At 54.5% G+C, this 27,983-nt stretch overlaps 1 protein-coding gene across 1 annotated transcript; it reads left to right on the plus strand.

Moving 5' to 3' along the window:
* The first annotated feature begins 2,468 nt into the window (after nt 1–2,468).
* LOC119102438 (SAM and SH3 domain-containing protein 1) lies at nt 2,469–26,868 on the plus strand. Its single transcript, XM_037225801.1, has 8 exons — nt 2,469–2,491; nt 5,887–6,091; nt 12,132–12,212; nt 19,602–19,767; nt 20,575–20,939; nt 24,022–24,172; nt 26,111–26,310; nt 26,578–26,868. Exons 2-8 carry the CDS (start codon nt 5,966–5,968, stop codon nt 26,866–26,868), a joined length of 1,380 nt encoding a protein of 459 aa, XP_037081696.1. The 5' UTR covers nt 2,469–2,491; nt 5,887–5,965.
* The last annotated feature ends 1,115 nt before the right edge of the window (nt 26,869–27,983 follow it).

The following is a 27,983-nucleotide window of genomic DNA, read 5'->3' on the forward strand; positions in this document are numbered from 1 at the left end:
CGAGGACGTCAGCCTTCGGACCCTGGCACACAGTCTTGTCGGCTTTGCAAGTGATCAATGGAACTTTCATTTATAAAACACACAACACACAACACAAACACACAACACACACACACACACACACACACACACACACACACACACCCACACACACACACACACACACACACACCACACACACACACACACCCACACACACACACACACCCACACACACACACACACACACACACACACACACACACACACACACACACACAACACCCACACACACACCCACACACACCACACACACACACACACACACACACAACACACACACACAACACACACACACACACCATCAATGCACGCCATAATGAGGCGAACATGAGGGGAGGGCCAGAACTACTATGTACCCTGTCCCTGCATACGGTAGCACGTGACATCAGCGGTGTAGCTTGTTATTCAGTCGGGTGCACTCCAGCTCCCCCCCCCCCCCAATTTGGCTTTCAGCCCTTGTCCTCAGCTTTGAGAAGAATGTGGGCCAAAGGCGAGAATACACGCTTTTTGTCACATTTTTAGGGGGCAGGCTGTTTTTCACTGCTCAGGCCCCCACTCCTACCCCCGCCACTCCAACTCGTTTTTCGAAAACTATGCCCCTGCGTGCTATGTATGTGCAGTAATGCGCATTGATGATGCCGCGCAATACACGATGCCCGCTGAATCGCTTCAGGATGCTTCCTTTTCAGTGCATTCTAGCGCATATATGTAACCATGGTTTAAGTTTATGTACAGACAATGCATCTGTTTTAGGCCTCGCGCCATTCAGCATTCCAATGTCACGTTGGCATTATGCAAAGCGTTAGCATCCGGCGGCATCGCAGCCCACCTTTGCGCCGCGACTCTGCGTGTGATGGCCATCGCCAGCGGTAGGCGGGTGTGGAGCACCGTCTGAGACCCTCTGCAGCACCTGGGCGGCGGGCCTGGTTCTTAAAAACAAGAAGAAAATCTGGCTACTAGTGATCGCGTTCCGTGTGCAAGAATCTGTTATTTATTGTCCCGTTGTTAGTCGCTCATAACTCTTGTTGGCTATCAAAAGGCATGACAGCCCTTAGGTGCGCCCACAGCAGCACTAGCATAGGTGGACAAACGTGTGCATATTGCATATGCACACAAAAAACAGATATTTCAATGAAAATGGTTGGTGGCTCTCAAACTGCATTGCGCTTCGACGGTGGCGCCGCCTACGTCGCGGGTGGTAGCTATGCGACCGGCCGTCGTGTGGTTATTGCGACCGCATGTCGGACCACAGATGAGTCGCCTAACCTTTCAGCAGTCATCGAAACCAAAAGAATCTGGGTCACCGGAAGCTTACTTAAGGTCCGCTGAACAGCGCACACGTTTTGTACAAGCCATCGAAGGTTACACGCGGCATGCAATTAGTTTCAGTAACATCCCTGGTTCTGGCTGGCTCAGAACATCTGCGCTCTTTTCGAGGTTGTTGTTGTTTGGTTCGGGAAAATCGGCAGTGCCCTTCTTGCAACGTGAAAGCGTGGAGAAGAGATGTGTTGACAAGAATGCGACATAGCTTTAGACGAAATTTGTGAGGCTGTTGAAAAGGGTTTCAAGGAGTTGTTAGAGGACGAACCGGCTACTTGGAGCAGCCAGCGAATGAAAGTATCGTACCATGCACAATTGGACTGGCTACTTTTTCCACCACAAGCCCGCCTTTTGTTCTTCCCTGAAGAACAGACCCTTAGCAAAGCGTGGGGACCATGCAATGTTTGTAAACCACTCAACACGAAATTCACGGTATCAACGGACCGTTGCGATATTTTAGGGACGATTTAGAACGCTTTGTGAGCTTATATGTTGGACACAGATGCGCTGTTTGATCAGCACAGAAGCATGCTTTCGATAATGGTTGCACTATCTCTTAGACTGAAGGAGCGTCGTGTGACACTGCGTTCATGGAACAATACCCGTCCGTTCGCGCTCCGCCGGCTGAAATTGACACGTCTCCCGACTCTTACGGCTAGACGGGCGGAGTTCTGGCGCCTTTTTTGTAGGGCCATCGTACCGCACGAGACATGTTAAAATGACGTCAACTTCAATTTTTTGCTGTGGACATGAATTTGCGGGTGTGAGAGGTGTAGTAGAACGCGGCTCCTACACACTTGCACTAAATGTTAAAATCCTATGCTGATTGATTATTGAAATCTGGGACATTGAGGAAAAGAACACTTATGATGCGTGAATGCGTTAGAGCCCACTGAAACTGCTGAATTTTAGACGCGTGTTTCAGTCACGAAAGTTACTGCGGCCACGACATCTGGCGTGCCGCATCCCGCCCGAGATCTAGCTGGATGGTTACACGGAGCGTCTCGAAGTGAGCGCGCCCCGGACCGAGGCGTGTCGGCGTTGCCTGCAGCCGCAGCGCCACCGGCGGGCGGGCGGCGGCGGGGCGGCGGCCCGCCAGTCTGTCGCGCAGGTGAAGTGCAGTGAGGTGGTACGCCATCCCGCCGCGACGTCGAGGGGGCGGCAGGCTGGGCGCCGGCCGCGCGGTGTCTGTCGGTGGTGTGCTGCGGTCTTGCGTCTCCGCCGGCTCGTGGTGAAGCGACGCTGCTTGCGCGCGGGTGGTGGCAGGGATAATTTGTTTGACGTATGATCATGTCGGTGCGTGCTCGCATTTCAAGCAAAGTACCGACTCAGACTTTTGACCACATGTTTGATGTTTATCCTCAAAGTTGCGGTCTTTTGTTGCCATCAGGCAAATATCAGCGAGTCTACTGAGGAGGGACGCATTTAGGCTCACCGAATGCGTGCCCTCTCGCCTCGCTAGACTTACCACCCAGTTCAGCACCGTTGACCCAGAACGGCGGGTTCGCTCTCCGGGAGTCTGCGCATTCGCCAGGCTTTCGGTGCCTGCCGCGTCCCACTTGCCGCCGCTGCGCGCCGGACCAGAATCACACCCCGAGAGCCGCGCTCGCGGCCGGCCTCCGCACGCGGCGTCCGCTGATCCGCGCCGCGATGCTGGCTGACAAGCATCGCGGCATTGAGACCCCACAAAGCCGTGTGCCGTGGCGGGCCGGGGGTAGCACAATGCCGGACCTTGACCAGCACGCAGGCGGCGCCTTCTCCACCATCCGGCGTGGCGACGCGTGTGTGTCCCGGGGCCCGCGCCGGGGCCGCGTCGCTCACCTCGTCGTCGTCGATTGCTGAGGCCGCGCCGATGAGCGCACCCGTTAGGTCTGCTGGTGGTGGCTGGGACGCGATGGTTTTGTGGCCTGCTGTTGTGGAGCATCGGTTGGGCCACAGAGCGGGACGGTGTGGTGCTGAGGTGTGCGTGCTTCTCTTGATTGCACATACACTGGAATCTTTCCTCTGTAGAGGGGGCTTGAGGAAAATCGGGAGTAGTCGTCACTTTTACAAAGCTACCTCATTTCCTGGCACATTTCAAGACACTCAACACAGCAAACCGAAATCGTCAGCCGTTCCCAGCCCCTCCCGTGTTCTTCTCGCAGTGGATCAGGAGTCAGGCCCGTTCCGCCGTGCAGTCAGGTCCTGTCCTGTGTTGTTTGCCGTCCTCGGTTCTCAGGGACTGGCAGGATCCATATCTTGTTGTCGAACGTGTGACAACCAGACCGCGGGGCCAGACGGGCGGCCTCCATCTCTGCGGCGTTAATGGGCCTCATGCGGCGCGAGCGGCTGATTACGACTCGGACGTCCGTCATCCCGCGCCGTACCCCGCCGCCTCTGTGCTGCTGGCTCGGCCTGCACATGTGGGCGAGGAGCGACGCGGACCCGGCGGTGGCGTCATCGCCAGGTGCGCTTTGTTTCGTGCCGGTCGACTTTCCGTCAGCCCCGGCCGCGTTCGCAACCCGACGGGAGTGCATTGCCCCGCGACGTAGGCGACCGCCGGGCCAGGAGGCCGCCGCCACCCACCGTGGGAGCCACGCGTGGCACGCCTGCCTGACTGGGCGGCCATTGAGTGGCTGCGGTCAGTCCAGCTGATCCAAATAGGTATTCGCCAAACCAGTCAATCTCGGCTGTGATTGTAGTCGGACCAGTCAATCTCTGGAATCATTACTCCGCATCGTTTTTGGCGGTCTGGCCGGGGTAATCCAAATCGACGCCCCTCATGGCTCGCAACGAGTACTAGTCTGGCGCCAACTGCCGTCTGCACGTGTCACGCCGGCTGGCTGTGATCTGTCGGGTATGGCCTGGACTCCCGACGCACCCGGCCACCAGCGAAAGTCTGCCACAGTTGCCGGGACCCCGACAATGAACATTTCGGGAGGGCTGCGCTTAGCTGCGTAAGTTATTAATACCGTCGCCGGTCGGGGTCGGGAGGCTTGTTTACCATGGGCTGTGCGTGAGGGGCGGGCGGCGAGGGGCGCGCCGGGTCGGGTTTCACCGGGCCACGGCGGAGCGTCTCAGCCGCTGACGGACCCCACGGCGGCGCTCCGATCGTGGCCGGCTGGCCTGCCGGCGACGGCCGCCGGGCCGATCGGTCAGACCGGGCGCATCCGGCGCGGCGTGTCTCGGCCCTGCCGGCCGCCACTTTCTCCGGCCTGCTGCCCGGTCTCGGCCGTCCGGCCGGCCGGCGGGCGTTTAGGCCGGCCCGGCGGCGCCGGCGCGCCCCGGGCCCAGCACGCGATCCGCCGCGGCACGCCGAGGGCCAGGCCAGGCGATCCCGGCCGTCGCCGGCTGTGGCGGCCGGGACGAGGAGCGTCAGCGGCGCCGCTCACGCGCTGGCAGCCTCACGGCCCCGTTCCCCGAGCCCGTGACTGCGCCGGGCGGCGGGCGTCTGGCCTCTCGCTCACGCCAGCAATCGATCGTGACCACCTGTGGAGAGTGGCACGCGCCGGCAGACCCCGCACGCGCCGGCAGCCCCGTACGCGCCTGCAGCCGCCGTGGGCCGTCTGGCAGGCCGCGACGAGCCAGGGCCGTAACGTCGACGGTGACGAGCGGCGCCGGCTGGTGCGGGCAGAGCGACGCCTGGGGCTCATGAGCATCGGCCTCCAGCCGTGACGAGTTCGTTACTGCTAACGGCTGGAAATCGGGTCGCTCTGTCTCCAGCCGCAGGAAATGGCTCGAGTCTATGACTGGAACCGCTGGCCAGCAAGACCCAACATTGGAATTCCTCCGACCGGGAATGGCTTTTGGTGTTGCGTTTAGCAGCTGACATGGAATGGGTTCGCTTTGCTTCTGCCACCAGTCGGGAATCTGATCGCTTTCTCCTATCGTTGTAGAATAGGTGCGCTGAATATCAGCACGCATTGTGAGATGATTCGTTGCCCGGCTGGGCCTAGCGCTGGTGTGGTTAATGCTCTGCTGTCTCCTTCTCGAGGTCGGAGGAGCATGTTATGTTAGAAAGGTATCAGAACTGGTATTGGCAAGTAATCAGTCATTTATCTGAACTGGTAGTTACTAGGTAGTTACCGTTCGAACTACGTGCTCTGTTGCACGCACGCCGTGGTGATTAGCTGCATTCTGGCAGCGCCAAATACGCTGCTTTAGCACAAATTTTAGCTAAGATCACTGACGCATAGCGCGCTTTCGAGTATGGCCGAAGCTCTTCTGTTGAGAGGGCCTCGGACGAATACAAGCGGATTAGAGCGGGGAAAGGCTGCTGGGAGCAGGAATGCTTCTGTTGGTCACCTTCTAACGCACCGTGAAAACCACCTGCTGCCGCCGGCGGCGTGACACGGCCAGCGGACGCCGCAACTCCCGTTCGGTCCGAGAAACTGCAGTCATTGTAGCCGCTATCCGCTTCGTTCGTGGATGATTAAGTGTGCACGTTGTCATCGGCTGAGCGTGGGGCTGTTGAACCTACTGTTAGCCCGATGTGCATCTCGCGAAAGGAGCTGACTAGGTGTCTTAAAGAAGTTCAAATTTCAGTGATCAGTCGGCGCAGAAAATAAGCCAACCGCGGTACGGACACGTGAGGGCGAGTGCACCGCGCCACGGGGCGCTCACGATGCACGCGGTGTTTAACAAGGAGAACAGCAGCCTGATGGGCCACATCGGCTGCGCGCCGCAGGCCGTGTGCAACTTCATGCTGAACAAGGCGCGCAAGACCCGCCGCAGCCGCAGCGTCTCGCACGTGAGTACACCCTGGCTTGCCGTCCGCCGAGGCCCAGTCGACGCCGCGAGGGCGGAGAAAATGTCCGGCCGCCACTTCCCGATGTTTCGCGTGCAACTTATGCACAGTGCACGCCACTGTGAAAGGGTGTACCTGAGCTGTGTAAGTGATGCAATAGCAGGTACTAAGCTGTGATGGGGCGCACGTGTAGAGCAGGATTGTCTTCCTCGAGATGACGAGTGGCTATGGCGAACTCACAAAAAAACCGTGAGCTCGCATAGTTTGAGCATTTCGTGTCTCACGAGTTGACATGCTCCATTCATGGCTTGCTCGCAACGCATTTGACACGCACCGTATTGAAAAACGTCACTTTCGCTCCAACCACGCACTCACCCGAGCACGCCACGCCATGAAACGAAGCTGACCGCATTTAGCTCGATAAAACCCTCCATTGTGGGTAACGCCAAATGAACTGTGACGGCCGGCGGGAGCCGCGGCTCTGGCTGCTGCCCTGACTTCTGCATCCTGCTGGGGACCCCCGATGATCCGCTTCTCTGGAAATCTGTCCACCACGTGGCGAGACTGCGGCGCTGCGGGCGGCAGCCGACCTGCGTCCGGTCTCACCCGGTCAGCCGCGTCTCATCGAGCCGGGCCTGTCCCGCCGGCAAACGCCCCCCCCCCCCCCTCTCCCGTTCCCCCGTCGTGCGGCGGTTGTGCGGTGACGGCGGCCGTTTCGCCAGCGCTCGAGAGCGCCGTGTGAAAGGATCACACGCAGCGGCCAAACGCCCGCCGGGCGTTTGGCCGGGCTGGACACTGGGAGCGGTTTCACCGGGGAAGAGACACACTGCATCGACCGCTGATGTCTGCCATCACACTGCGTTTGGCGCTGGCTCTCTCTCTCTCTCTCTCTCTCTCTCTCTCTCTCTCTCTCTCCTCTCTCCTCTCTCTCTCTCTCTCTCTCTCTCTCTCTCTCTCTCTCTCTCCTCTCTCCTCTCTCTCTCTCTCTCCTCCTCTCTCTCCTCTCTCTCCTCTCTCTCTCTCCTCCTCTCTCTTTTCCCCACTCCCCCTCTACCGTTCTCTCCCTCTCTCTCTATCTCCCTCTTTCCCCATCTACCCTTCTCTCTCCCTCTTCCTCTCTCTCCCTCTACCTTTCTCCCTCCCTCTCTCTTCCTCTCTCTCTCCCCTTCCCACTACTCACCCGAAGTTTCTCATTTCGTCTATTGTTTTATGGTGGGGATGACCCAAGCGATAAGTGGTCCGGCGATAGACATTGCCGGCCACCGTGCGCCGGTCTGACGAGTTTCTCCAGGGTGGGCCAGTTTCAGACTATGACATTGATAGCAGTAGAATCCCGTATTACAGCTACTTGCGCAGATTCCGCCGTGCAGAAGGAAAACCACCGACAGCGGTGACAGTCAGGTGTGACGTAATTGTCGGTATGGATTGGAAGTGTCGTGCAAGGCTTAGCAACCAATGTTCCGCATCAATCGTTCGTGCCCAAAGCGTGGTGCTCTACGGCTGAACTCTCTGGCTGTGTGAAACACAGAGAGCGGATAGCTATGCTCAGGTAACTGTGCAATGTAGCGAATGCACGATATTTTATCCTCTAGGAAAGTTTGCCAAGAACGGCCAGAAATTGTCATATGTGCAGAAAATGACACTGTTGCAACAGTTGCGCACCGCTTGGTTGATTTTCATGACTGCAGCACCGTGTCGGCAACAGAAGCCATGTGATTCTCATATTACAAGGCCAGCACAGGGCAACGAACATCGCCCCAGCGAAATTCGGCCCGGGCGAAAACTAAACGCGGCGTGTTGGAATCTTTCGTCGCCTTTCCATCACGTGGCGGTATGTGACCAGTGAAAGCTTTCTCATGAAGTCGTGTCTCCGGGAATGCTTGAGGGAGCTGCGTGCGGAAAATCAATCACAAGTGCTGCGGACTGAAGTTGTCGTTCGGGCTAAGTGTTTCGTACAAGGACCGGGTGGAGAAGATCCTTTTCCCCACTTTTTGCGAACATTCAACGTCAATGGTATGGTAATGCGTGTGAAAGACTAAGCTGAAAACGGTTCTTGAAACCTCCTCCCGCCACTTTTTCAAGCTTATGCCCCTGCGCTGAGCGTGAAGGTTTTCCTCATTGCGAACTGTCAGGGCTGTCAGGTGTCATGTCGGTCCTCGTTGGCTCGCGCCATTATTTATTGCCTTAACTCAGAAAATCAGTAGTGGCTTTTAAAAGACGAAAGATATCACGTTTTCCCATGATGCTACCCTATAATGGTAAACTTTCAGGCATTCCAGTGAACAACTTACTTTCTAAGCTCTCCAGGTTTATTGTTGACCCCAACTTCCCGGCCGTAGTGGTCAGCTTGGGGTTTGATGTTGGCGTACCGGCTGGGTGTGATGCCAGGGTGCTGGTCCGGCCTCGTGCAGAGCGCCGACGAGTTCTGATGTTGGCGTTCCAGCTGGGTGTGATGTCGGGGTGCTGGTCCGGCCTCGCGCAGAGCGCCGACGAGTTCTGACGTTGGCGTTCCAGCTGGGTGTGGTGTCAGGGTGCTGGTTTGGTCTCGTGCAGAGCGCCGACGAGTTCTGATGTCGGGGGGCCGGGGTGATGCGCCGTCTGGATGTGGTTTGATGTTGGCGTACCGGCTGGGTGTGCCGTCGGAGAGCTGGTCCGGCCTCGCGCAGAGCGCCGACGAGTTCTGATGTCGGGCTGATGTCGGGGGGCCGGGGTGATGCGCTGTCTGAATGCCGGTCTGATGTCGGCGTCGAGAGGAAGGATCCCACATGATGGATATGTTGCTTTGTCACGGCGCTAGCGTTACGCTAAGGCAACATTCTCTTCCGTCTCTGTGGGGGACCCACTGGCTTACGTCACCGCGCATGCTGCGACATCTGGAGCTGGGGTGATATCATGCAGCCTGCTGACGAAGCCGGACGTCCTCTGCCGGAGCGCAACACATGTGCTCTAGTCAGCCGGCTAGGGACAATAGACCCGGTATTTTTCAGGGAGGTGTTCTGCATCCACGCCTTTTTAAGGAAATCTCCAACATTGCCGTGCAGATTTATAAGTCATTTTTTAACGGCAAGAAATCGCTGGATCCACCCGAACGTTATTGAGATAATTACGTGCTTGATAAAATCCTGCCGAAATGATTTCGCTCACCTCCTGATTAACGAAATCGGCGCATAATTCAGAACATATCGAAACGCGCCAGCCGACATGCCTTTTGGCATGCACGCGGCTGGTAGCGGCATGGGAATGAAACCATCCGGGTGAGACGGAGTCTGGTGTGGGAAGCGAATGGTCACTGGCGCTCCGCCATCAGGACATATGAGGCGTGCCGTCAGGTCAGGTCAGCTAGCCACCACCGGTCCTGAGGGCTGTCCCCGCGCGGGCGCAGACAGGACGAGGCCAGCCATGGGCGACAGATGGGTAGAAAAACTCATCCTGGAGCGAACGCTCTCTCTTCGAAAGGCGCAGTGAGAGCGCAGGTTTTTGGGGCTGTGCTCAACGTGATCAGCTGGTGACGTCGGTGGACACGGCTGCTCCGGTTCCGGTGGGCTTTTCTTGGCTGACCAAACCACCGAACCGGCAGCCCTGCAGACGCCCCGGAGTATATATATATATATATATATATATATATATATATATATATATATATATATATATATATATATATATATATATATATATATACGTGCGTGCGTGCGTGCGTGCGTACGTGTGACCCACCTGCTGCTCTCTGTTCGCCGGTCCAGCTCGACAGGACAAATGATCCAAATCAGTGACGCCCGGCCAGGAGGTAAACGAGCGACGCCGCACACTGGGGCGTCTTGCAACATCTTGTAGCTTGCTTTCTCTGCGGCGCGCGCAAGCCGGACGCGTGGGACGCAAGTTCTTGCCTCAAGATTCAGCAAGTGACAACAGCCACAAGCGATGGCAGACAACCGGTTGCCCGTCGGGATTTCGCCCTGCCAGACCCGTCCTAACGCACGGAAAAACCTTCCGAAAGGTGAACCCATGCCGTGACCTGGTTCGCGACAGCCGTCCTGCGGGCTGTGACCGTGTGTGGAGTGACTGCGGTTGACGCGCTGGTGCTCCGGACCGAGCGGCGCCCCGTGGAGCCCGCTCCGTTCGGTGCTCGCCGAGGCGACCGGGTCGTGCGGCCGGTGCTCGCCAGCCGGCACGGGCGGCCTGTTTTGGCCGGTTTGGCGCGCGCGCCACCGAGAGCCGCCGCCGGACGGCCCTCACGGGTCCGCTCGGCCAGCTGGGACTGGGCACCGCCAACAACTGGTTCCGCGACAGAGGGAAAGTGCTGAGCGAATGAAACGGCGCGATGGCAACCTGTTCTGAAACTGACTTATTTTATCGGTGCTCGCCGAGTGTACGTTTTACCGTCAGCAATATCGTTTTAGCCCAAAACGCAGACGGCTGCATAGCATACGTGCAGAGCAGCTGGAGGACCACTGCTCCGTGACTCCGAGCAAGTTTCAACAAACAAATATATAGTCTTGCACAGATGTAAGTCGTGCTTGGCAGTTGTAGCCCACCAGTTGCCCTGACATTTTCACATTTCCTCTGATCGTTATTTGCCTCCACATCACATGATTGGTTGGAAACGCGTGGTACTTACGCGCACCTGCATGTACGCGACGCGACTTCGGCGTCAAGATTCATGTCTTCGTTTTTTAGAGGGATCTGCCGCCCAGGAGCCGCAGAGTCAGCCCCCATACTTTGCTTCGCGTTGTTCCCACCCCCAGGCACCGGACATCGGACGCATTACCACCGCGTAACAGTGGACTGCGTTGGTGCCGCGTAACAGTGGTGCGCTGATGAAAGGCGTGATATTCGTGTAGTTTTACCAGATGCAACGACTTAATTCTTACAACGTAGGTAACGGTGATCCTTGACAAATTATGCAAGGTTGGCTTTCAACGAGATAAAAGTATTCACGGTATCATTCGCTGGAATGGTGCAGCCGATGTTGTTGCCATCACAACCGCTCGTGTGTCAACCAAGGGATTAACATGATGTCCTGCCCGCCCAGACCCCGTCCAAATCGGGTCAGCGGGGACTTAACAGCCATATCCTTGTCGCCATTTAGGCAGGCAGAAAAACGTTGACAAGTCGTCAAGAGAAGTTGCCGATCGTCACTGGTTTGGAGCACCACCCGGCTTATGTGCTGATGGATCGGCACTTTGTGTTGAACACATTGCGATACCACCCCGTGAAGCTTGAGGGTCACGGTGTCGTGATTCGGTTGAGTAATCCATCATTTCTTTCATGGAGCCATACTGCCAAGCAGCAAGCAACACGATCAGAAATAATCGCCTAAAAGTGGCACCAAATTGCTTAGCTTCTGGGCTCGTTCACATGCGGTGCCAGCAGACGATGACGTCACCTTAGCCAGTCAGTTCGTGTGTGGCCCTCTCACCCTGACCATTCTCGAAGCCATGCTTTCGTTCTCCGCTCCGTGTGGCGCACGCCGTGGGTTGACCCCTGCCCGGACGGCCGTCTGCGGTGTGACCCGAGCGGTGTGACCCGCGCGGCCGTCCGCTCCGCTCCACTGCGTGACCCGTCCGTCAGCTTTGCTCCACTCCAGCCGCGGTGCGGCGGGACCCTGTCAGACGCTCAAGCCGCAAGCTACTGCTCTTTCACTGAAGAAACTCTTAATACACCCACCCAAGGTGTAAGCCCGCACTACCGGTGCAAATGATTTCGTGAGAAATTACGCCTCTGGGCGGGTGTTGGTAAGCATCTTATAGCCCACCCATGTTGCGCGCGCAGACGGTGGCGGCGTCTCGGCAACGGACGACGTGGACGCCGCCGATCGTAAGCCTCCATAAGCATCCAGGTGACGCGTGACGGCCGGTGTAGGCCCGCCGTCAGACCGGCGTCCGCGCCCCGCCCCGCGGCCCGTGACGTCAGCTGACCTTGAGCGCCACAGCGCGGCTGGAGCGCCGTGCCGCGTTCGCTGCAAGCTGTGTTCCGCGCCGTATCGCGCTGCAGCACCGGAGCGGGTGTCGCGCTGCGCCCTGACGCGAGCGCGGACTGTCCGCAGGGCCGGTCCCAGCGGCGGGGGTCGAGCGACGACGACGAGCCGGCACATGATGACGTCATGGTCGCCGAGAACGTGACGAAGGTAAGGGCACCTGGCGCGCCAGGTAGCAGCCAGCGTAGTTTACATTGGCTCAACCCTTTCACTCACCTGTTTTTGCCCCCCCCCCCCCCCTTAGCGAATTCAGCTGGCCTGTCACCGCTCGCCAAGGAAAAGGGCTTTTACATGACGCGACCGTGGTTCTTGCGGATGGGCGAAGCGGGATAGCCGGAAGGCCCTGCTGTTACATACACGGGTTCTCCCATCATACCCGCTTAGAATGTCGTTAGGACATGTATTTCAATGGGCGAAGTCTCATGATATTACATTATGCGAGTGAACTAAATTGTTTGAGCATTTTCCATTTGAAAATAGTAAGAAAGCGCTGCTGTAGGTGTCCTCTGAGCTCTGTTTATTTCCTAAAAAGTGACCCAAATTTACCAAACCCGTCCCTTCAAAACAGTGGCATAACCAGGATTTTGCTCGAGAGGGGGCCAAGTAGGGTCATATGGGCCTTTTGAGACAAGGGTCTGTCTTTGACGCTTCGCGACACAGTGGTTTATTCGGATGGCGAATTAAACTCGCAACCGTATTTCGATAGGTGGGGGCCCGTTTTTATGTTGTAAGACCTGCGGGCGCCGTAAATAGCCAAAACACTCTGAGCCCATGGACTCAAGGAATGTATGTCCTCTTCAGGGGACCATCGCCCCAAAAGCACGCCTACCTGACTACGCCACTACAGCAAAAGCTGTTACGCTTCTCAAGGGCTAACAAAGCGTTGCACTCCTGTTTAAGTTGAATCACAAGAAGTACAGCTCACCGACGCTGTTCTCTTTAAGCCGACGGGCGGGGATCCCCAACCCACCGCCAGTAACCGGACCGTCCAGCCACTTCCCGGCCACGCACTCGTCATAGCGCCGCTGCGGCGCACAGCTAAAACACTGCCCCGTTCACCGCACGCGGGATGCTCGTGTTTGTCGGCGTCCAAAAGTGGCGCGTACATTCTAGTCAGACTTTTTTGTTATGAAAATGAGGGGGTGGTGAGGTAATCCGCCTGCAGAATGCCGTTCTGAGGCTGCCGCCATTAAAGAGTAAATTCGTTCATTCAAGATCCCTTCCTTGCCTTCAAATCCCTTCTTCTTGCCTTTGTTGACAGCGCGGCTTGACACCACTGCATTTAAAATGCATGCCTGATAGTTTCAACCCTAACACTGGAACTTTCCGTGGTTAATTTTCGTCATTCCTATGCATGATTGTTTGAACATGCCTGAAATATTGACGTGTTTCTGCTCTAAACCTGTATTTTGAAATTAACGTATATGATATTCTTAACAACACAGCCTGCGAAACTAACACGAAACATTCCTACGTAATCGCAATCAGACAACCAAAACAAACATATTTTTTCAACCAAACGCGATGTGTGCTATGTATACTCAGGCTCCGTTATCCCACCAAAAAGTGTTTTTCTGGCTTGTTGTGACCTTGAATCGCACGCATGACACAGCTGAGCTAGAAGACAGTGATCTAAGATTGCGCAGTAGTCTGTTCTAAGGCCTTGGCGCGGTAGTCCGTACATGCACGATGCGCGCAGACGTGGTCTGCTCGCGGCAACAGGTTCATGGGGGTTGGGGGTTTATGGGGCTCAAGGAGGTTTATGTTTCCCGGTGCCTGCGTGCGTGCGGCTTCAAACGTGTGAACTGGGAGACTCCGGCTTGAGAGTGGCAGTGTTTGGATGACGTCACACTGCCGGTGATTTTGGGGAGAACGGGCAAGGTTATGTAACGTGTATTGAAAACAGCAGCGAAGACTTGCGGGCGAGCACAGCCTTTCAAGTGAACGGTAAACGCCGGGCGTACAGCGGGCTCCCGACACCGGGGTTGTAGCTGACGTCATGGTGGCGACCTTGAGTTGCCTGCTCTGTTTGAAGGTTGGCTGGTGCTTAGTACCTTAATGGCCTGTTCACACGGGGCGACCGACGCGCGTCTGACTTTCGTCTGCCTACGTCATTGTCTTGCAGATGAGTTAAACTTATCGACAGCTGTCACCGCTGCTCGCAGAGCATGGTGGAATAACGCCGTGCACGTATTACAACGCACAGAACATGCGTTGTAATAAGTACACGTACATCAACTGCATGCCAATAATTGCATCGCCTTAACAGCAAAAACACGCCAAAATGTGCAACGAGCTATCGGTCTGAAGCCATCTACGAGTTGTAAGCTTTTATCCCTATCCTCCAGACACATTTTCAAATGCACGCAAACTTACACTTATTTTGTGTGACTGTCGCTGTGGAGATAACACGTCTTAGTAAAATATATTTCGAAAATATATAATAATATGCCTCGCACATAGGAACCAGTCCGAGCGTCGATAAATGAAATGGCTAAGGCCTGGCACTCAATTTTACCTAACGGCGAAAATTGCGTTGTGACGGTGACAAAACCGCATGCGGGTTTTACCCAACAAATAACGCCAAGGGCCAGGAACTAGTCATTATGTTCAGGGCTGGCTTCCAGTTTTGAATATGGACCGAGTCGTTGACTTTAGGCTCGACGCAGTCAGTTTGTCGAAGCAAGCCCGATCCGAAGGTAGTGTTTGAGTCAGGATTTAGGGCGCTGGCATGCCACAGCAATAGGTGCTCGCTCAAAGACGTGCCAAGCCTACGTAAGTGGGCGTCTTCGGGATGTTCATTGAAGCGTAACAAGTGCATGCGCCCAACGATTTCGCAAACGGCCACACCGGCCCACGCACTAAGAGGGTCTGATGTTGGCTGTTTAGTTCGAAACGCTTTAACATGAGGGATCGCTTCACGCTCATAGCCTGTGAGCTCGTGGCTGCGTATAGATTTGCCTCTGCGTCACAGCGTGTGGCTCGAACACAGATCCTGTTGCGGTGCGTGATTCCACCAGCGCTTCCCACAACTGGCGGGCGGCCGATCAGCCTGGGGCGCGGCGCTGGTCGCGCGACCATCCCAGCTGCCCGCAGTCTCCTCCCCGGGCGTCTCGCAGCCGCGTGTGAGTCACGTTGCGGGAAGGCGCCGACCGTACGGCGCGCGCCGCGACGCCTCGGCCGTCGCTGAGAAGCGGGTCAGCGCCGTCGCTTCCGCTGAGGGTGTTGTGACGTGGTGTCCGCCGCTCGACGGCAGCTCCGGCCGCGTCGCCGCGCGCGCCCACCGCATCCGGGTTTGCGCAAGCACCGTTGCTGGGCTATTCGCAGCCGTGGGTGGTTTCAGCTTGATGTATTCGCACCCGCGAGTGCTGGTACCTTTTGCGCACTTTGAACCGTTACGAAATTCCGTCGGTGAAGCCGTTTTTTCGTTGCACCATCCTCCGCTCGAGCGTTCTGGTCAGTTTTCAACTGAAGTGAACGAACCGGTAGCTGGCCTTACAGGCAAATTATCGCTTTTAAATATAGTTGTCTGTCAAAAGTTCAGTTGATTACCACTGCCCATGCACAGGTGGACACCCAAAAGTCATCTGATCAAGTGATGTACCAATGAAAGGCATTTTGTACTTAACTGTAGTTGCTCTTTATGCAATACTCAGCGAGCATGTAGCTCGAAGAAACACAGTTAATGGTAAAGCTAGGTGCGCTTCTTAGGCCGTACTCAAAGCCTGCGGTGTCTGTCTATATCTCGAAAAGTACGCAGCTCAGAATACGGGTTTAGCGGATCAGACACCTCAGATATCACTCACTCTATGCAGCTGTTCTTGCGCACCGAACCCTTTCCAGATGTTTTCATATGCTGAACACCTGGGTCCGATGGCTTGTGACGACGGTTCGCTACATTTGGCGGCAGACTGTCCAGGCGGCTTCAGTGAAAGTTGATTGTCGCTCGCACGTCTTTTAAAAAACTGTCCTGCGTGACAAACACATTCATACTAGGGTGTTGGGACAGATTGGCTCTTTCCCTTACCGAAAAACGGAGAAGGATGATGATGATGAGATGATTGAGAAGCATTGCAGCAACGGGGAAGGACAGATCAGAAAGTGTTGTCACGAGATTTCAGCGACACTGAAACAGATCGTTTTTTCAAGGTCATATAACAACGGTTTTTCCAATCGTAAACCGAGTGGTTCGATAGTTGTTATTCGAATGGCGTATGCAGGTTCGATTGGTGCATGAAATGGTGTTTTGAGTGGTATATGCAACCGGACGCCCGCGGGCTCGTGTTAAAGGGAACCGTGTGAGAGAATGGTCCTCAAAATTTCGGAGCATTGGTTTTTGAGATGCAGACCAATACAGCGAACTTATTGTACGACTTACGAACCTACGGTGATGTAACCAGGATTCCGTCCAGGAGAGGCTAAATCAGAGCATAAAAGGGCTCATTCCTTCTTTATATAGTTCTTTCTGCGGTCATGTATAAATGATGTGTTTCGTCCTTCCTTTCTGTGTTTCGTCCTGAAACATCCTTTCTGAATCATTTTTTTCTTTTCGCGTGACTATATTTTTTAGCCGACGAAGTTGGCGTGCAGAGAAGTGGTGCGCTAGCGTTGAATTGTGCGAACTAGGACCATTTACTTGCTTGCTGTGCGCGATATAGACTACATAACCTAGCGATGCTTGTTGAATGTCACTTTGTCGCATTGCTCAGGAATGTAATGTAATATGAGTTAAGATGTTACTCAAGCGTATTGAAACGTTGAATGATTGATATTTCATTGGTAACGAGTCTAGACTTTTACTGAGGATCTTTCATGTATGAGATTACATACATACATACATACATACATACATACATACATACATACATACATACATACATACATACATACATACATACATACATACATACATACATACATACATACATACATATATATATATATATATATATATATATATACACCTGTATTTATATATCTACTGCCGTTCCCTCCTGTTCAGGTGCAAGTGTAGGATGTGCCTCCAGCATGGTTGCGACGATCAGGGCTCACTAACCTCGCTTCTGCAGACCGCCATTTCAGTGCGCACGATGCTCATGAACTATTCGTTGTTCAAGAAGAGAGACGACACAGTTTAACTGAAATGGCACAAATTGAATAGTGCGCCATTCATCGGCTGTTTCTATCAGTGGTCACCTGTTGGAGATGACGTTAACTCTGGCGCTGGCTCTCCAGCGGGGAAATCGGCCACAGCTATTGTCACGAACCACCGGAGCGCGCCGGGCACCCCACGACTTCGCTTTTCGCCAGACTTCGCCGTGACCTTGTAGATCCGTTGGGATCAGGTTTTACCGGAACAGCCGGTCGTGGCCGGCGTCGTCTGGCCGGCCGGCACGTGCAGCAGCCCCCGAACAGACGCGTCGGGTGCGCGCCCGGGCCGGACATGGGTGAGAGCTGCCTCGAAGAACGGCTTCATGTAAAAGGTGGAAGAGCAGCGGGTCTTCGGTGTGATGAATTGTCGGCAAGCACGGTGATCGAACGCCCAGCTCTGCGACCAGCGCTTTCCGAGGGGCGGTTCATGTTGCGGCGTGAATATAGCGGTGCGATGTTCTGCCTCGGGGAAGCTAGCGCCCAGTGGAAATCTTCGCTGGCGATACAGGTAGCAGAAGCCGGAAACGCAGCCTTTTTATTATGTGATAGATGGCGCTGCGTGTCAGAGCTTCTGAACTTTCATCCTCTGGTCTGTGCATGCGTTTAAACATTGCTTACCAGGGCCGGCTTTACTGCTATGCCGGGTTGTCATAGGTTTTACACACAAAAACGTCTCCCGCAGCATATTTACCAAAGAAACTGTCTATCCTTCCGTTGTGAAACAACACGTGTATCGGTGAATGAAATTATTGAATGGCGATGCCATACGACCCTGTTATTCCACTTCTTACTTCTTTCTGCGTCATCGCGACGCCCGCTTCTTCAGGGCAGGCGCATGCGCCAGCCACGGGTGAGCTGAGGCTACTGGAGAGGGACCCCGACAGGGTACTCATCGCGCGGCCCGCAGGGGGTCCCTGCGCGGGCTAAGGTTCGACGGTTGGCCTCTCGCGTTCATGGCGACCCGCCTCACTGTTATCCATTCTCATTCCATTCCATTACCCTGAAGTGATTAATTATGGTCGAAAGGGTTCTAATTCAATTACCGAACTAAACTAAATTTGCTCGAGCTTGCTTCGAGCCGCTGCCATGACTAAAAACGTTGTTACCTAGCACCAGCTCAAGGTTTACGCCATTCAGGATAATGGACAGCGGCAGAGGTGGCAGCATATGTCCTATAATGACGAGGATGGCAACTTGATTCAGATTTCTCACTGGCAACAACTGTTCATGCCTGATAGTTCCTCAACAGCGTTGAAAAGAAGCGCTTTGACGTGTTCTTTCAAATGACTTGTGATTTCTCCTAATGAATGTCGACACATCGCTTAAAATCACGTACCACACATTCTTATGCACAATGGTGCTACAAGTTTCTGCTGGATCCGCAAGCGGTGTTCGCTGGCGGCGGGCGTGTGGCGCAGGTCTGTCCTGCCGGGCCTTGTAAATTTGATGGCTCAGTGGCCTCCTTCAGCATTTTTTTTTTTTAGGGCTCCTCGCTTAAACGGATGCGCTTTAAGAGACGCTGGTGCTAGAGTAACGGGCTGATTGTACCACATATATACATCCTTGGGCTTATTAACGGAATGTCGAGGTCACGTACAACCGTTATTACACCGGGCGTAAGCACAGTACCTTCGCACTTAGTTTTTGAAGAAGTTAGGTGTAATTATTTGGCTAATTTGGCTAGTTTTTATTTTAATTTAATTTTAATTATTTGGCTAGTTTTGGCTAATTATTGATTAATTTTTAGTTTGCTTTTGGATTTAAGTATGACTTGTTATTATTATTCTGTTTAGCAGATTGATTGGTCGCCACACGTGAAGCGATCAGATTGCAAGCTGCTAACTTCTGCGGTACATGAGCGCCGCAGAACACGGTATACCCGTGGAGAAAACAGGAGATGTTATGGACATTATGACCAATTAATAGATTTACTGCGTCATACTCGCCGATGTTCTTGTGCCAGAACTTGCCCAGCCACAACACACCTGCGGTGTCCTCACGTGATGGGTAGACGGTAATAATATGACAGATGGCGCAGCCTACGATGTCATCTGGAGACATTGGGCACTGAGACACGCAGCAGGAGGCGTCCGCTGGATCATCCCATTCATAAGATAAACGCTGTCCTCGAAGCCAGCCCCGCGAATCTGAAAGCGCGCTAGGCCCGAGGCTGGTAGCACAGCTGGGATCAATTACCAAGCATGTTTCTGATATGGCCTGGTCACCCGTATTGCTGTGCTGGAGTCTAACCATGATAATATTGACCCACAACAGGCAGACGATGAGAGCCCGCTAAAGACACCCTCTCGCCGACAAACCCAGAGAGATCGCGGAGTCGTCACTGGACGTCGCTGCATGCGTACTAACCGCCTCTGGTGTATGTGGCAGGACCCGGAGCGGTCGGGGCGCCGTCTGTCAACGCTCGTGCACGGCGTGCGCAACCTGAAGCGTCGCCTGGCGGCCCGCCAGCCGCCGGCCTCGGGACCCGAGCGGCGGCAGCACCGCGCCTCGCTCGACAGCCGCAGCAGCGACGGCTCGGCGCTCTCCTCGGCCGGTGAGTAGGTCAGCCGGGCCTGGACCCAGGTCAGAGCCAGAGCCAGAGCCAGAGCCAGAGCCAGAGCCAGAGCCAGAGCCAGAGCCAGAGCCAGAGCCAGAGCCAGAGCCAGAGCCTGGGCCTGGGCCTGGGCCTGAGCCTGAGCCTGAGCCTGAGCCTGAGCCTGAGCCTGAGCCTGAGCCTGAGCCTGAGCCTGAGCCTGAGCCTGAGCCTGGGCCTGGGCCTGGGCCTGGGCCTGGGCCTGGGCCTGGGCCTGGGCCTGGGCCTGGGCCTGAGCCTGAGTCTGAGCATAAGCCTGGGCCTGAACTTGAGCCAGAGCCAGAGCCAGAGCCAGAGCCAGAGCCAGAGCCAGAGCCTTGGCCTGGGCCTGAGCCTTAGCCCGAGCCTGAGCCTGAGCCTGACCCTGAGCCTGAGCCTGAGGCTGAGCCAGAGCCAGAGCCAGAGCCTGGGCCAGAGCCAGAGCCAGAGCCGGAGTCGGAGCCAGCAGAATCCGAACCATCCAAACCCGCTTCTAAGTCACGGAAGGCGCATCTCCAGTCGTGCCTTATATGTAATGCAGCAATCAGCGTAACCAGCCAGTTGCGGTGCAAGCTTTGTCGCATCGCGTGCCGGAGAAAGTGGCGCAGCGCATCTGTACCGCAGCAACTGTAGAACTGCACCCACGGAGATTAGACCGGTTTGTAATGATGAGCCGCGAGTCTACTTATTTCTTGGACTGCATGAACCATGAACAGTGCTTCCCCGACTGGCTGTGCTGCCGGCCTGCTGCGCTGCCGCAGCCTGACGATGTCGGCGCTCCGTCTCCAGGCAGCGAACCGGCGCTGATCGACAGCAACCGGAGCTCACTGCTCTCCAACATGTCCTCGTCCTCGGAGGACTCGGACGGCGGGTACCGGGGGCCGACGGTCGGTCTGGCCCGCGCCCGGGTCGACTACGTGCCCAGTCCGTACGACCGCGAGGCGCTCCGGTTCAGCCGCGGCGACACCATCCACGTCATCAGCATGAACCCGAGCGGCCTGTGGCGGGGCGCGCTGCACGGACGCGTGGGCACCTTCAAGTTCATCAACGTGGAGGTGCTGCCGGCCGAGGAGCGGGCGCGTCAGTCGGCGGCGCCGCCGCTCCAGGGCCGGCCCAGCTCCGTGCCGCATCTGCTGGAGCAGCTCGGCGTGCCGGTCAGTAGGCCATGATGACGCAGCTGCTGCAGTGTCGGTTGCCACATTTCGCGTGATTGTTGTTGAGCTGCATTTGCCCAAATTAACTCGACCTCAGGAGCGTGTTTGTCCCGCTGTCACGCGAACGCTTTGTGGTTAGGAGCCTATCCACACTTAAAGAGGTCGCTAACTGGAGCTATGGACAAATTGAGGCGCCATCGGTTTGTTGCGTGACTTTTGTGACGTTAACTATGATAACGTACCATACCATGAAATTTCCATTTTAAACTGAGGTCGGTGTTGGTTTAGCCGCTGATCAATAGGGTAGCCGCAGAAAGCGGCTAACTAGCCAACCAGCCGGGTCGGCTAGCCACAGGAGGTGACTAGCCGACGTGACTAGTGACTGTGTCTGCACGGATTTCGGCCGTGTATTTGTTATGCATAAGTCGGGTCCGGTAACTATTCAGCCTCGGTTTGATTCGCACAGGCGCGAAATTGATTCAGTTAGATTTGTTTTGTAATTACACGCTAACTGTTTGGTGGTAATGGAACACGTACCGTAAAGTTTAATCCCAGCGGAAATATCGGGAAATCCCATTGTGAAATATAAAAAAGTCTTGACATTTATGGAAAAAACATAAATGACGCATTAAAGCAGCTTATCGTTTGTTGAGGGAGATATCGCGGTTGTTATCGTTTCTTGAAGCCACCTTTGGATTGGCAACCAAGGTTAGCGACTTTTACAGGGTGGCGAGATTCTACCCAAGTAACCCTTCGGCTCCTGCACGGTCGTGCAAGGCCTTGGGAAGTTTCGGAAGGCCTGGCGCAGCTTCGGAACTTTGCGAAAATCATGGGCGATAGGCGTTGTTCTTGGGATGGCGGGATACATTGATACTGAGCTTATCAAATCAAAAAGATGATAAGTACATTGCACACTCCGTGCCCAAGCGTGCAACCAATTGTGGAGCTCTGCATTAGTTATCAGCCAATAGCTGGTCGCAAAATCGACCAGCCGTCTAGTCGCTGGATAGGCTGGCCGCCGACGCAAATGCCGAGCAGCCGCAACCAGCATGGCTGGGAACATTGTAAACGGTGTGGTATTTGGCACTACTTACGAATGGGATGGCATCGCCAGTGAAGGAGACTGGGTGTTGTCTATAAGTGGAGGGAAACGAACGGAACCATCAACCTAGGCATGCGCACAAAAAAAGAAACTAATTGGCTTTTCATACTAAAGCCAGGATGGAGAAAAGACAGCGAACGGGCCAACGGGCACAGGCGAATTACCAGAAGCATATTTCTGGCTCGGCTGTGACTTTCTCAGCCCTCTTCACCTTATACTCTTCAGTACTGGTTATATGTACGCATCCTGAATCCTTAAGCTTCTGCTTTAAAAAATACCGTCGATGTAGTAAAATGACAGCTACTGAAGTGGACTCGCTACGCTGTCTCGTGAGCAGGCAGACAGAAAAGCCAAATGGCGTGCAGACCATTGTTTTCAAAACCATATTGTTCTTACTTTCAAGGAATTTGTCAAACTTGACTAAATAAGGTGGCTGCGACTGGCCTTAGGCTTTCCTCGGGCTCCCACTGCGCAAGAAGTTCCGAGCAATCGGCTCTTCGTGAACAGGAATGTACAGGTACACTGGAACTGGCCTACTGCAGTCATCGACGATTTGCAACAATAAAAAACTCGTAGTTCCAGTAGTTGAGGATGCAAGCAAAAAGCCGAGGCAACCATGCATTGCATAGCCTTTCAGATGACCATATACACCATTAAGGCTCGGCAGTTTTTGGAGACACCCTTCGTTTTGGGGATATAAGCTAGCGGCCTGATATCACCAGCTTTGACCAACAGCTGATGTGAATGTATGCCCTTCACCAACTGGTACAGAGTAATACCCTCAGAGACCGGAATTGGTAAGTGTCACTCAACGTGTGTGCATAGCAGCCACGTAGTTATATTCGCTTTTGTTATGGACTTAGGCAATGACAGCCATATTCCTTCACCCACGATTGATCTGTATGATAAGCTGTGTTATTGCAACTTAAGAAAATATGGCACCCCTCATTTCTTCCTTATCCCTATTCTTTACATCCTTTATTAAGGTGACAAAATTGTGCACCGCGTAAACAAGCAACGATTGACATCAACAGCAAAGTGACCCCGTATGTATATACTTTGTTTACGATTTGTGTGTTAGAGATGGTGTTTTGTTACAAGTTTGACAAGCTACGAGTATTATGATGTAGAGCCCAGACTTGTCCCTGATTCCTCTTACGTGCAATTTTTTCGAATCCGAACCCAAAAATTAGAGCCGAATTGGAACAGGAGATAGCTTCCCAAATACATATATATATATATATATATAGATATAGATATAGATATATATATATATATATATATATATATATATATATATATATATATATATATGCGTCTGCATGAACTCTTTTCAAAAGCCAAGATTGCTTTTTAACTGATAAAAGTGGATAGGCCAATATAGATGAATTATTATAAATTCGTGCAAAGAAACAGAAGCACGAATGTGAAGGAGCATGAAATATGATATTCGAGGGAACTTGAAGACATCGGCAAGTCCGGTTTAATGGCAAAGGCTCCTGCCCTCCATATCAAAATGCGCGACTTTGAGCACTCGTATCTCCCATCTCCCCTGGGGATGAGTGAGGTTTCGAGCAGATTGCTCAAAGCTTACATGCTATATTTATATAAGCACAACTTAAATAGTAGCTCACGTTATGAAGCGCCACGCGGACCATGTAAACACCCAAAGGTTATGGTTGAATCATCTTGTGAAGCGGGTATTTTCAGGGTGGAACCAGTTTAATTCTGATTGTCACAAACCATGCGAATCAATTTCGAAACAGACTAAATTGAGCTACCAATGGAGCCGAATCAAACCCAAGTCAAAGCGAAATCGATTCTTAAATCGAATCTGTATTTCATTAGAGTTAACTACAAGTCTGGTTCGAAAAGAAATCCTGTGTTAATTTGACGGTCTTGCCTACCGCATTGATACCCTGGGACTTAAAGATCGGCCATTGTTTTCCCCCGCTCTTGACCAGTTCTCGCCCCTGACAGGAGTACGCGCACATCTTCAGTCTGCACGGTTTCGATCGTGTGGAGGACTTCTACTCGTTGGAGGCGGAGCAGCTGTCCGACCTGGGTATCGTCGACCCCGAGCACCGGTCCAGCCTGCTCGGCGCCGCCCGTGCTCTCTCTGCTGACCCTGGTAGGCGCTCCTGCCCCTGCTTCCCCGCCCCCCCCCCCCTCCCCCTCTGCGGAACGCCGCTGGGCAGTATCGCAGCCAGTATCGTCTAACGTGCCGTCGCGCTGCTGGAAGGTCAATGAGATGGACTTGCTTCGGGCAGGACAGCTTAAGTCTGGATTGTCATCGGTTGCGATTCATATGTATGGGGGCAACTGCCAGTGATGCGCCCCTGGTGGCGAGGTTAAATCAGTAAACTAAACCAGTAAACGTGACCAAAGCAGATGTACTAAGCCAGTCAACGCTCCCAGTGTCACGATGCTTTCATAGCACAAGGACGAATGCGGAATGAATAATGCATGTCGTCCGTGACTTGTTCATGTTTAACATCTGTGAAACCTCTTACGTTTGCAACCCAAGACCGATTTTTTGGTGAGCCCAATCCATTCCTCGTGTTGTGCTTTCCCGTGCCCTAAACGTTGTGTTGTGGTGTCTTGGTAAAAGGCGATGTTTTAGCGAAATTTAATCGCGCGTATTGCAGGGCAACCTTTGCAATCAGGGACTTTGACAAGCATAGTTTGGTGCGAATGCGCGCAACTTCACAAATCTAGCAAAACAATGTCGGTTCAGCGGACAATTTTCAGCTGAAATATTGTAACGTACGCCGCAATGCTACCGCGCACCGACGTCATTTGAGACGCAAACTTACTTTCTGTGTTGGATATTATCATTGGTGCATGTATCAAACACCCAACGAATGTCTTGATTCATGATTGGAAGTATAATGCGACCGGTACAGCTAACCACGGGATCACAATTTATATTAACTCCGGTTCTTAAGCTAATCGATTCACGATGCATGCCTCCAGCGGTGTTCGTAGACGTCGGGTCCCGAAAAATCGCCTGTCCCGCTCACCCGGCACCTAGCCATGCGTGCCTACCGTGCGCCCCGGCGCTCAGGCGCGTACATCACGGGGCCATGACCAACGCAACCGTAAAATGAAGCAGCGCGTGTGATGTGGTCGTGCGTGCTGAGCGTGGCCCCAGTTCATCCCGTGGTCGCCCGAATGAGCGCGGGAGAAGCGTTGAACGCGCACACCAATTAGATCCCCGCAGAAGTCGTAAATGCTTTACTGGCAGCTTTGAGCAGGAACTAGTCTTATGTTCAAAGACAGTGGTTGAGTGATGGTTTCTGTTCAACACAACTCTGTTTAAGATTTGGACTAATTCGTTGCGTGATTTGCTATGAAACTAGGGGCAGTCTGTCTGGGATGTTTGTTTTACTGTCATGGGCGTTATCAAACTAAGATCGTTATGAAACTCGGACCCATTCATCGTACCAGTGCAACTGTTGTTTAGCGGCGAGTTCTCGCAGAAAGGTTATACCGCGCTTTGTAACATGGTTGCAACATGGCCGCCCTGTTCAGTCACTCTGGGCCAGTGATAATGACTAGCATAGACGAGCCACTCAGGCGGGGTTTTGATAGCGCGAACTTACATGTCTGCCCCCATTGGTCAGTGTTCAGTACACTACCAATTGAACCGCAGGACGGCTGATGGGTACGCTCTGGAAAATCTTCGTCCCCACGGTCACACCAGCTGCCAAACAATGAAATTCAAAACGGTTTTCGCGGATTTTCAGCGCGAGAGATTAGTCACATTGAAACCGAGCAGAGCAGGGGTTGTACAGACGGCGAAATAGAGTACAGTAGCTGACCAGCGAGCGACAGTGTTTCCGTGCACAGTCGTGGAGAAGCACGGAGAAGCAGCGTCCCGGAGCCCAGTGTTACCTGTTCCTTTACACTGCCACAACCATGTTTGTGACCGCACAGTGTTGTGGACGATTTTCCGTCTGTGAGAGCTGACAGTGTTGGTGATCGGCTGTGTGCACCGCGTCACTTTTGACTGTCAGTGGCTGTCTTCAGACAATGCTGCGGCTGACCGCTAACCGCTGGCCCCCAGACGCCGGCAGCCCGCTCTCGCTGTGCGACTTCACTCAGCCGCTGCTCTCGGAGCTGATCCGCGACTCGGGCTGCTACGACGTCTGGCGGCTGACTGAGGAGACCGCCGCGCTGAAGGCCAGCTCACCGGCCGCGGCCGAACGCCAGCCGGCGGGTCGGGAGCCGGCCGACGGTGACGATGACGCCGACGGTGAAGGCGACGCCGACGCCGATGCTGACGCCGACGCCGACGCCGACGCCGATGCTGACGCCGATGCCGATGCCGATGCCGATGCCGATGCCGATGCCGATGCCGATGTCGACGCCGATGCTGACGCCAACGCCGACGCCGACGCCGACGCCGACGCCGACGCCGACGCCGACGCCGGCGGCCCAGACTCAGACGTCGAGCCGCCGCCGTCGCTCGTTCCCACCACTGCGGCCGATGACCGCTGCAGCGATCCCGGGCGGGAGGCCGCCGCGCCGCAGCCGCTCGACCCGACAGCCGAGCTTGACGGGCCCCGCAGCAGCGCCGAGCCGGCGGCCGAGCCAACGGCCGACACCGGGGCGGACGTGGTGCACGCGCGGCCCGCCGCCGTTCGCGCCTCCCCGCCGCGCCTGGACACCAGCCCCGTGGTCGACTTCGAGCGCAAGTTTCAGAACGCGCGCAGCGTGTTCGAACCGAACTGCGTGCGCCGTCAGATCCCGGTGGGGGTGCGGTCGCGGACGCACTTCAGCTCCCGCGAGCCAATCACCGTCGAGGACGAGGTGGCCGTGTGAGTGTGGTAGCGCGGATCTCGGCGCCGCCGCAGTTGGCGACAGTCGGGCGCGTTATGTGACGCGCTGAACTTGGGCCTGCTCCCGGAGTTTTATTTTCGGTGGCAGTCACCATGCAGTTATTCTGGAGCTCAATAAGTCTCAACCACTTTGAAGCGATGTTTGCGTCTTGTCACACCAGATGAGGCAAGTATTATATTTTGAAGAGCTGTGATAGCGTTGCCCCTCGAATGAAATGAAGCACAAGACACGTAGCCAGAATTGTGTGCATAAAGACAAAGGGTTTTTAAGCCATGTTGCGTGCCGTATGTGCGTCACTCATAAGGCATCAGTCTGAGCAGGACAAAACGATGTGTCCGCCTTAGTTAGACATGATAAGTCTTCCGTTGTCTGCCCAAGGCTATCATTGTCTGGTTGAGAACGCGGGGGAAGATTTCTCCTTTTGAGGCCCCTCCTTCATCACGTAGGCGCGGTGCTACTGTTTTGTCGAAAGTTGCCTAGAAGTGCGGGGCTCACAGACAGGCCACTCAGCCGTGCACTGCTCTAGAGTGGTGTCGATCTACAACGGCGTCTGTCCGCGTCCTCGCCATCGCCTTGCCGAGCTTGAAGACGTGTGTTCCCCTCCCCGCACCCGGAGGTTGGGTGGTGGGCTTCAGACACTCATACAGAACAATGCTCTGGCCTGCGGGAGTCATGCTAGCCTTGCCTCACTGCGCCGCTGGTCGCTTGTGAACTGACCCGACCACCGGCGCGCCGCCTCGCGTCTGGCCAGCACCGGCTGATCGTCGGCCGTGGGCTGGGTGAAGTGCTCTGTGTGTGTAATGGTGTATTTGTAGATGGTGGACACAAGTGCCTTGGCTCGTGGCGACACGCCGATGGGCTTAAATGGTGGCCGCAATGGCCAGTGGCGTTAATGAACGTGTTTGTCTGTGTGGAAGGCTAATATATGCGTGGCCAATGTTTGGAGGGTATGGAACCGGAATGTGGATGTGAGTCAATGAAGCGAATGGAAGCCGCCAGGTAACAACCCAACTTGTGGAATGCCTCGCTCTACAGAGCATTCCATGCACCACAATAAAATAGCGGTGGCTGGATTCATACACAAATTGACAGATTTT

Source organism: Pollicipes pollicipes, unplaced genomic scaffold (genome assembly GCF_011947565.3).
Source record: "Pollicipes pollicipes isolate AB1234 unplaced genomic scaffold, Ppol_2.1 Scaffold_5724;HRSCAF=6776_pilon_pilon_pilon, whole genome shotgun sequence".
Taxonomy (NCBI): domain Eukaryota; kingdom Metazoa; phylum Arthropoda; class Thecostraca; order Pollicipedomorpha; family Pollicipedidae; genus Pollicipes; species Pollicipes pollicipes.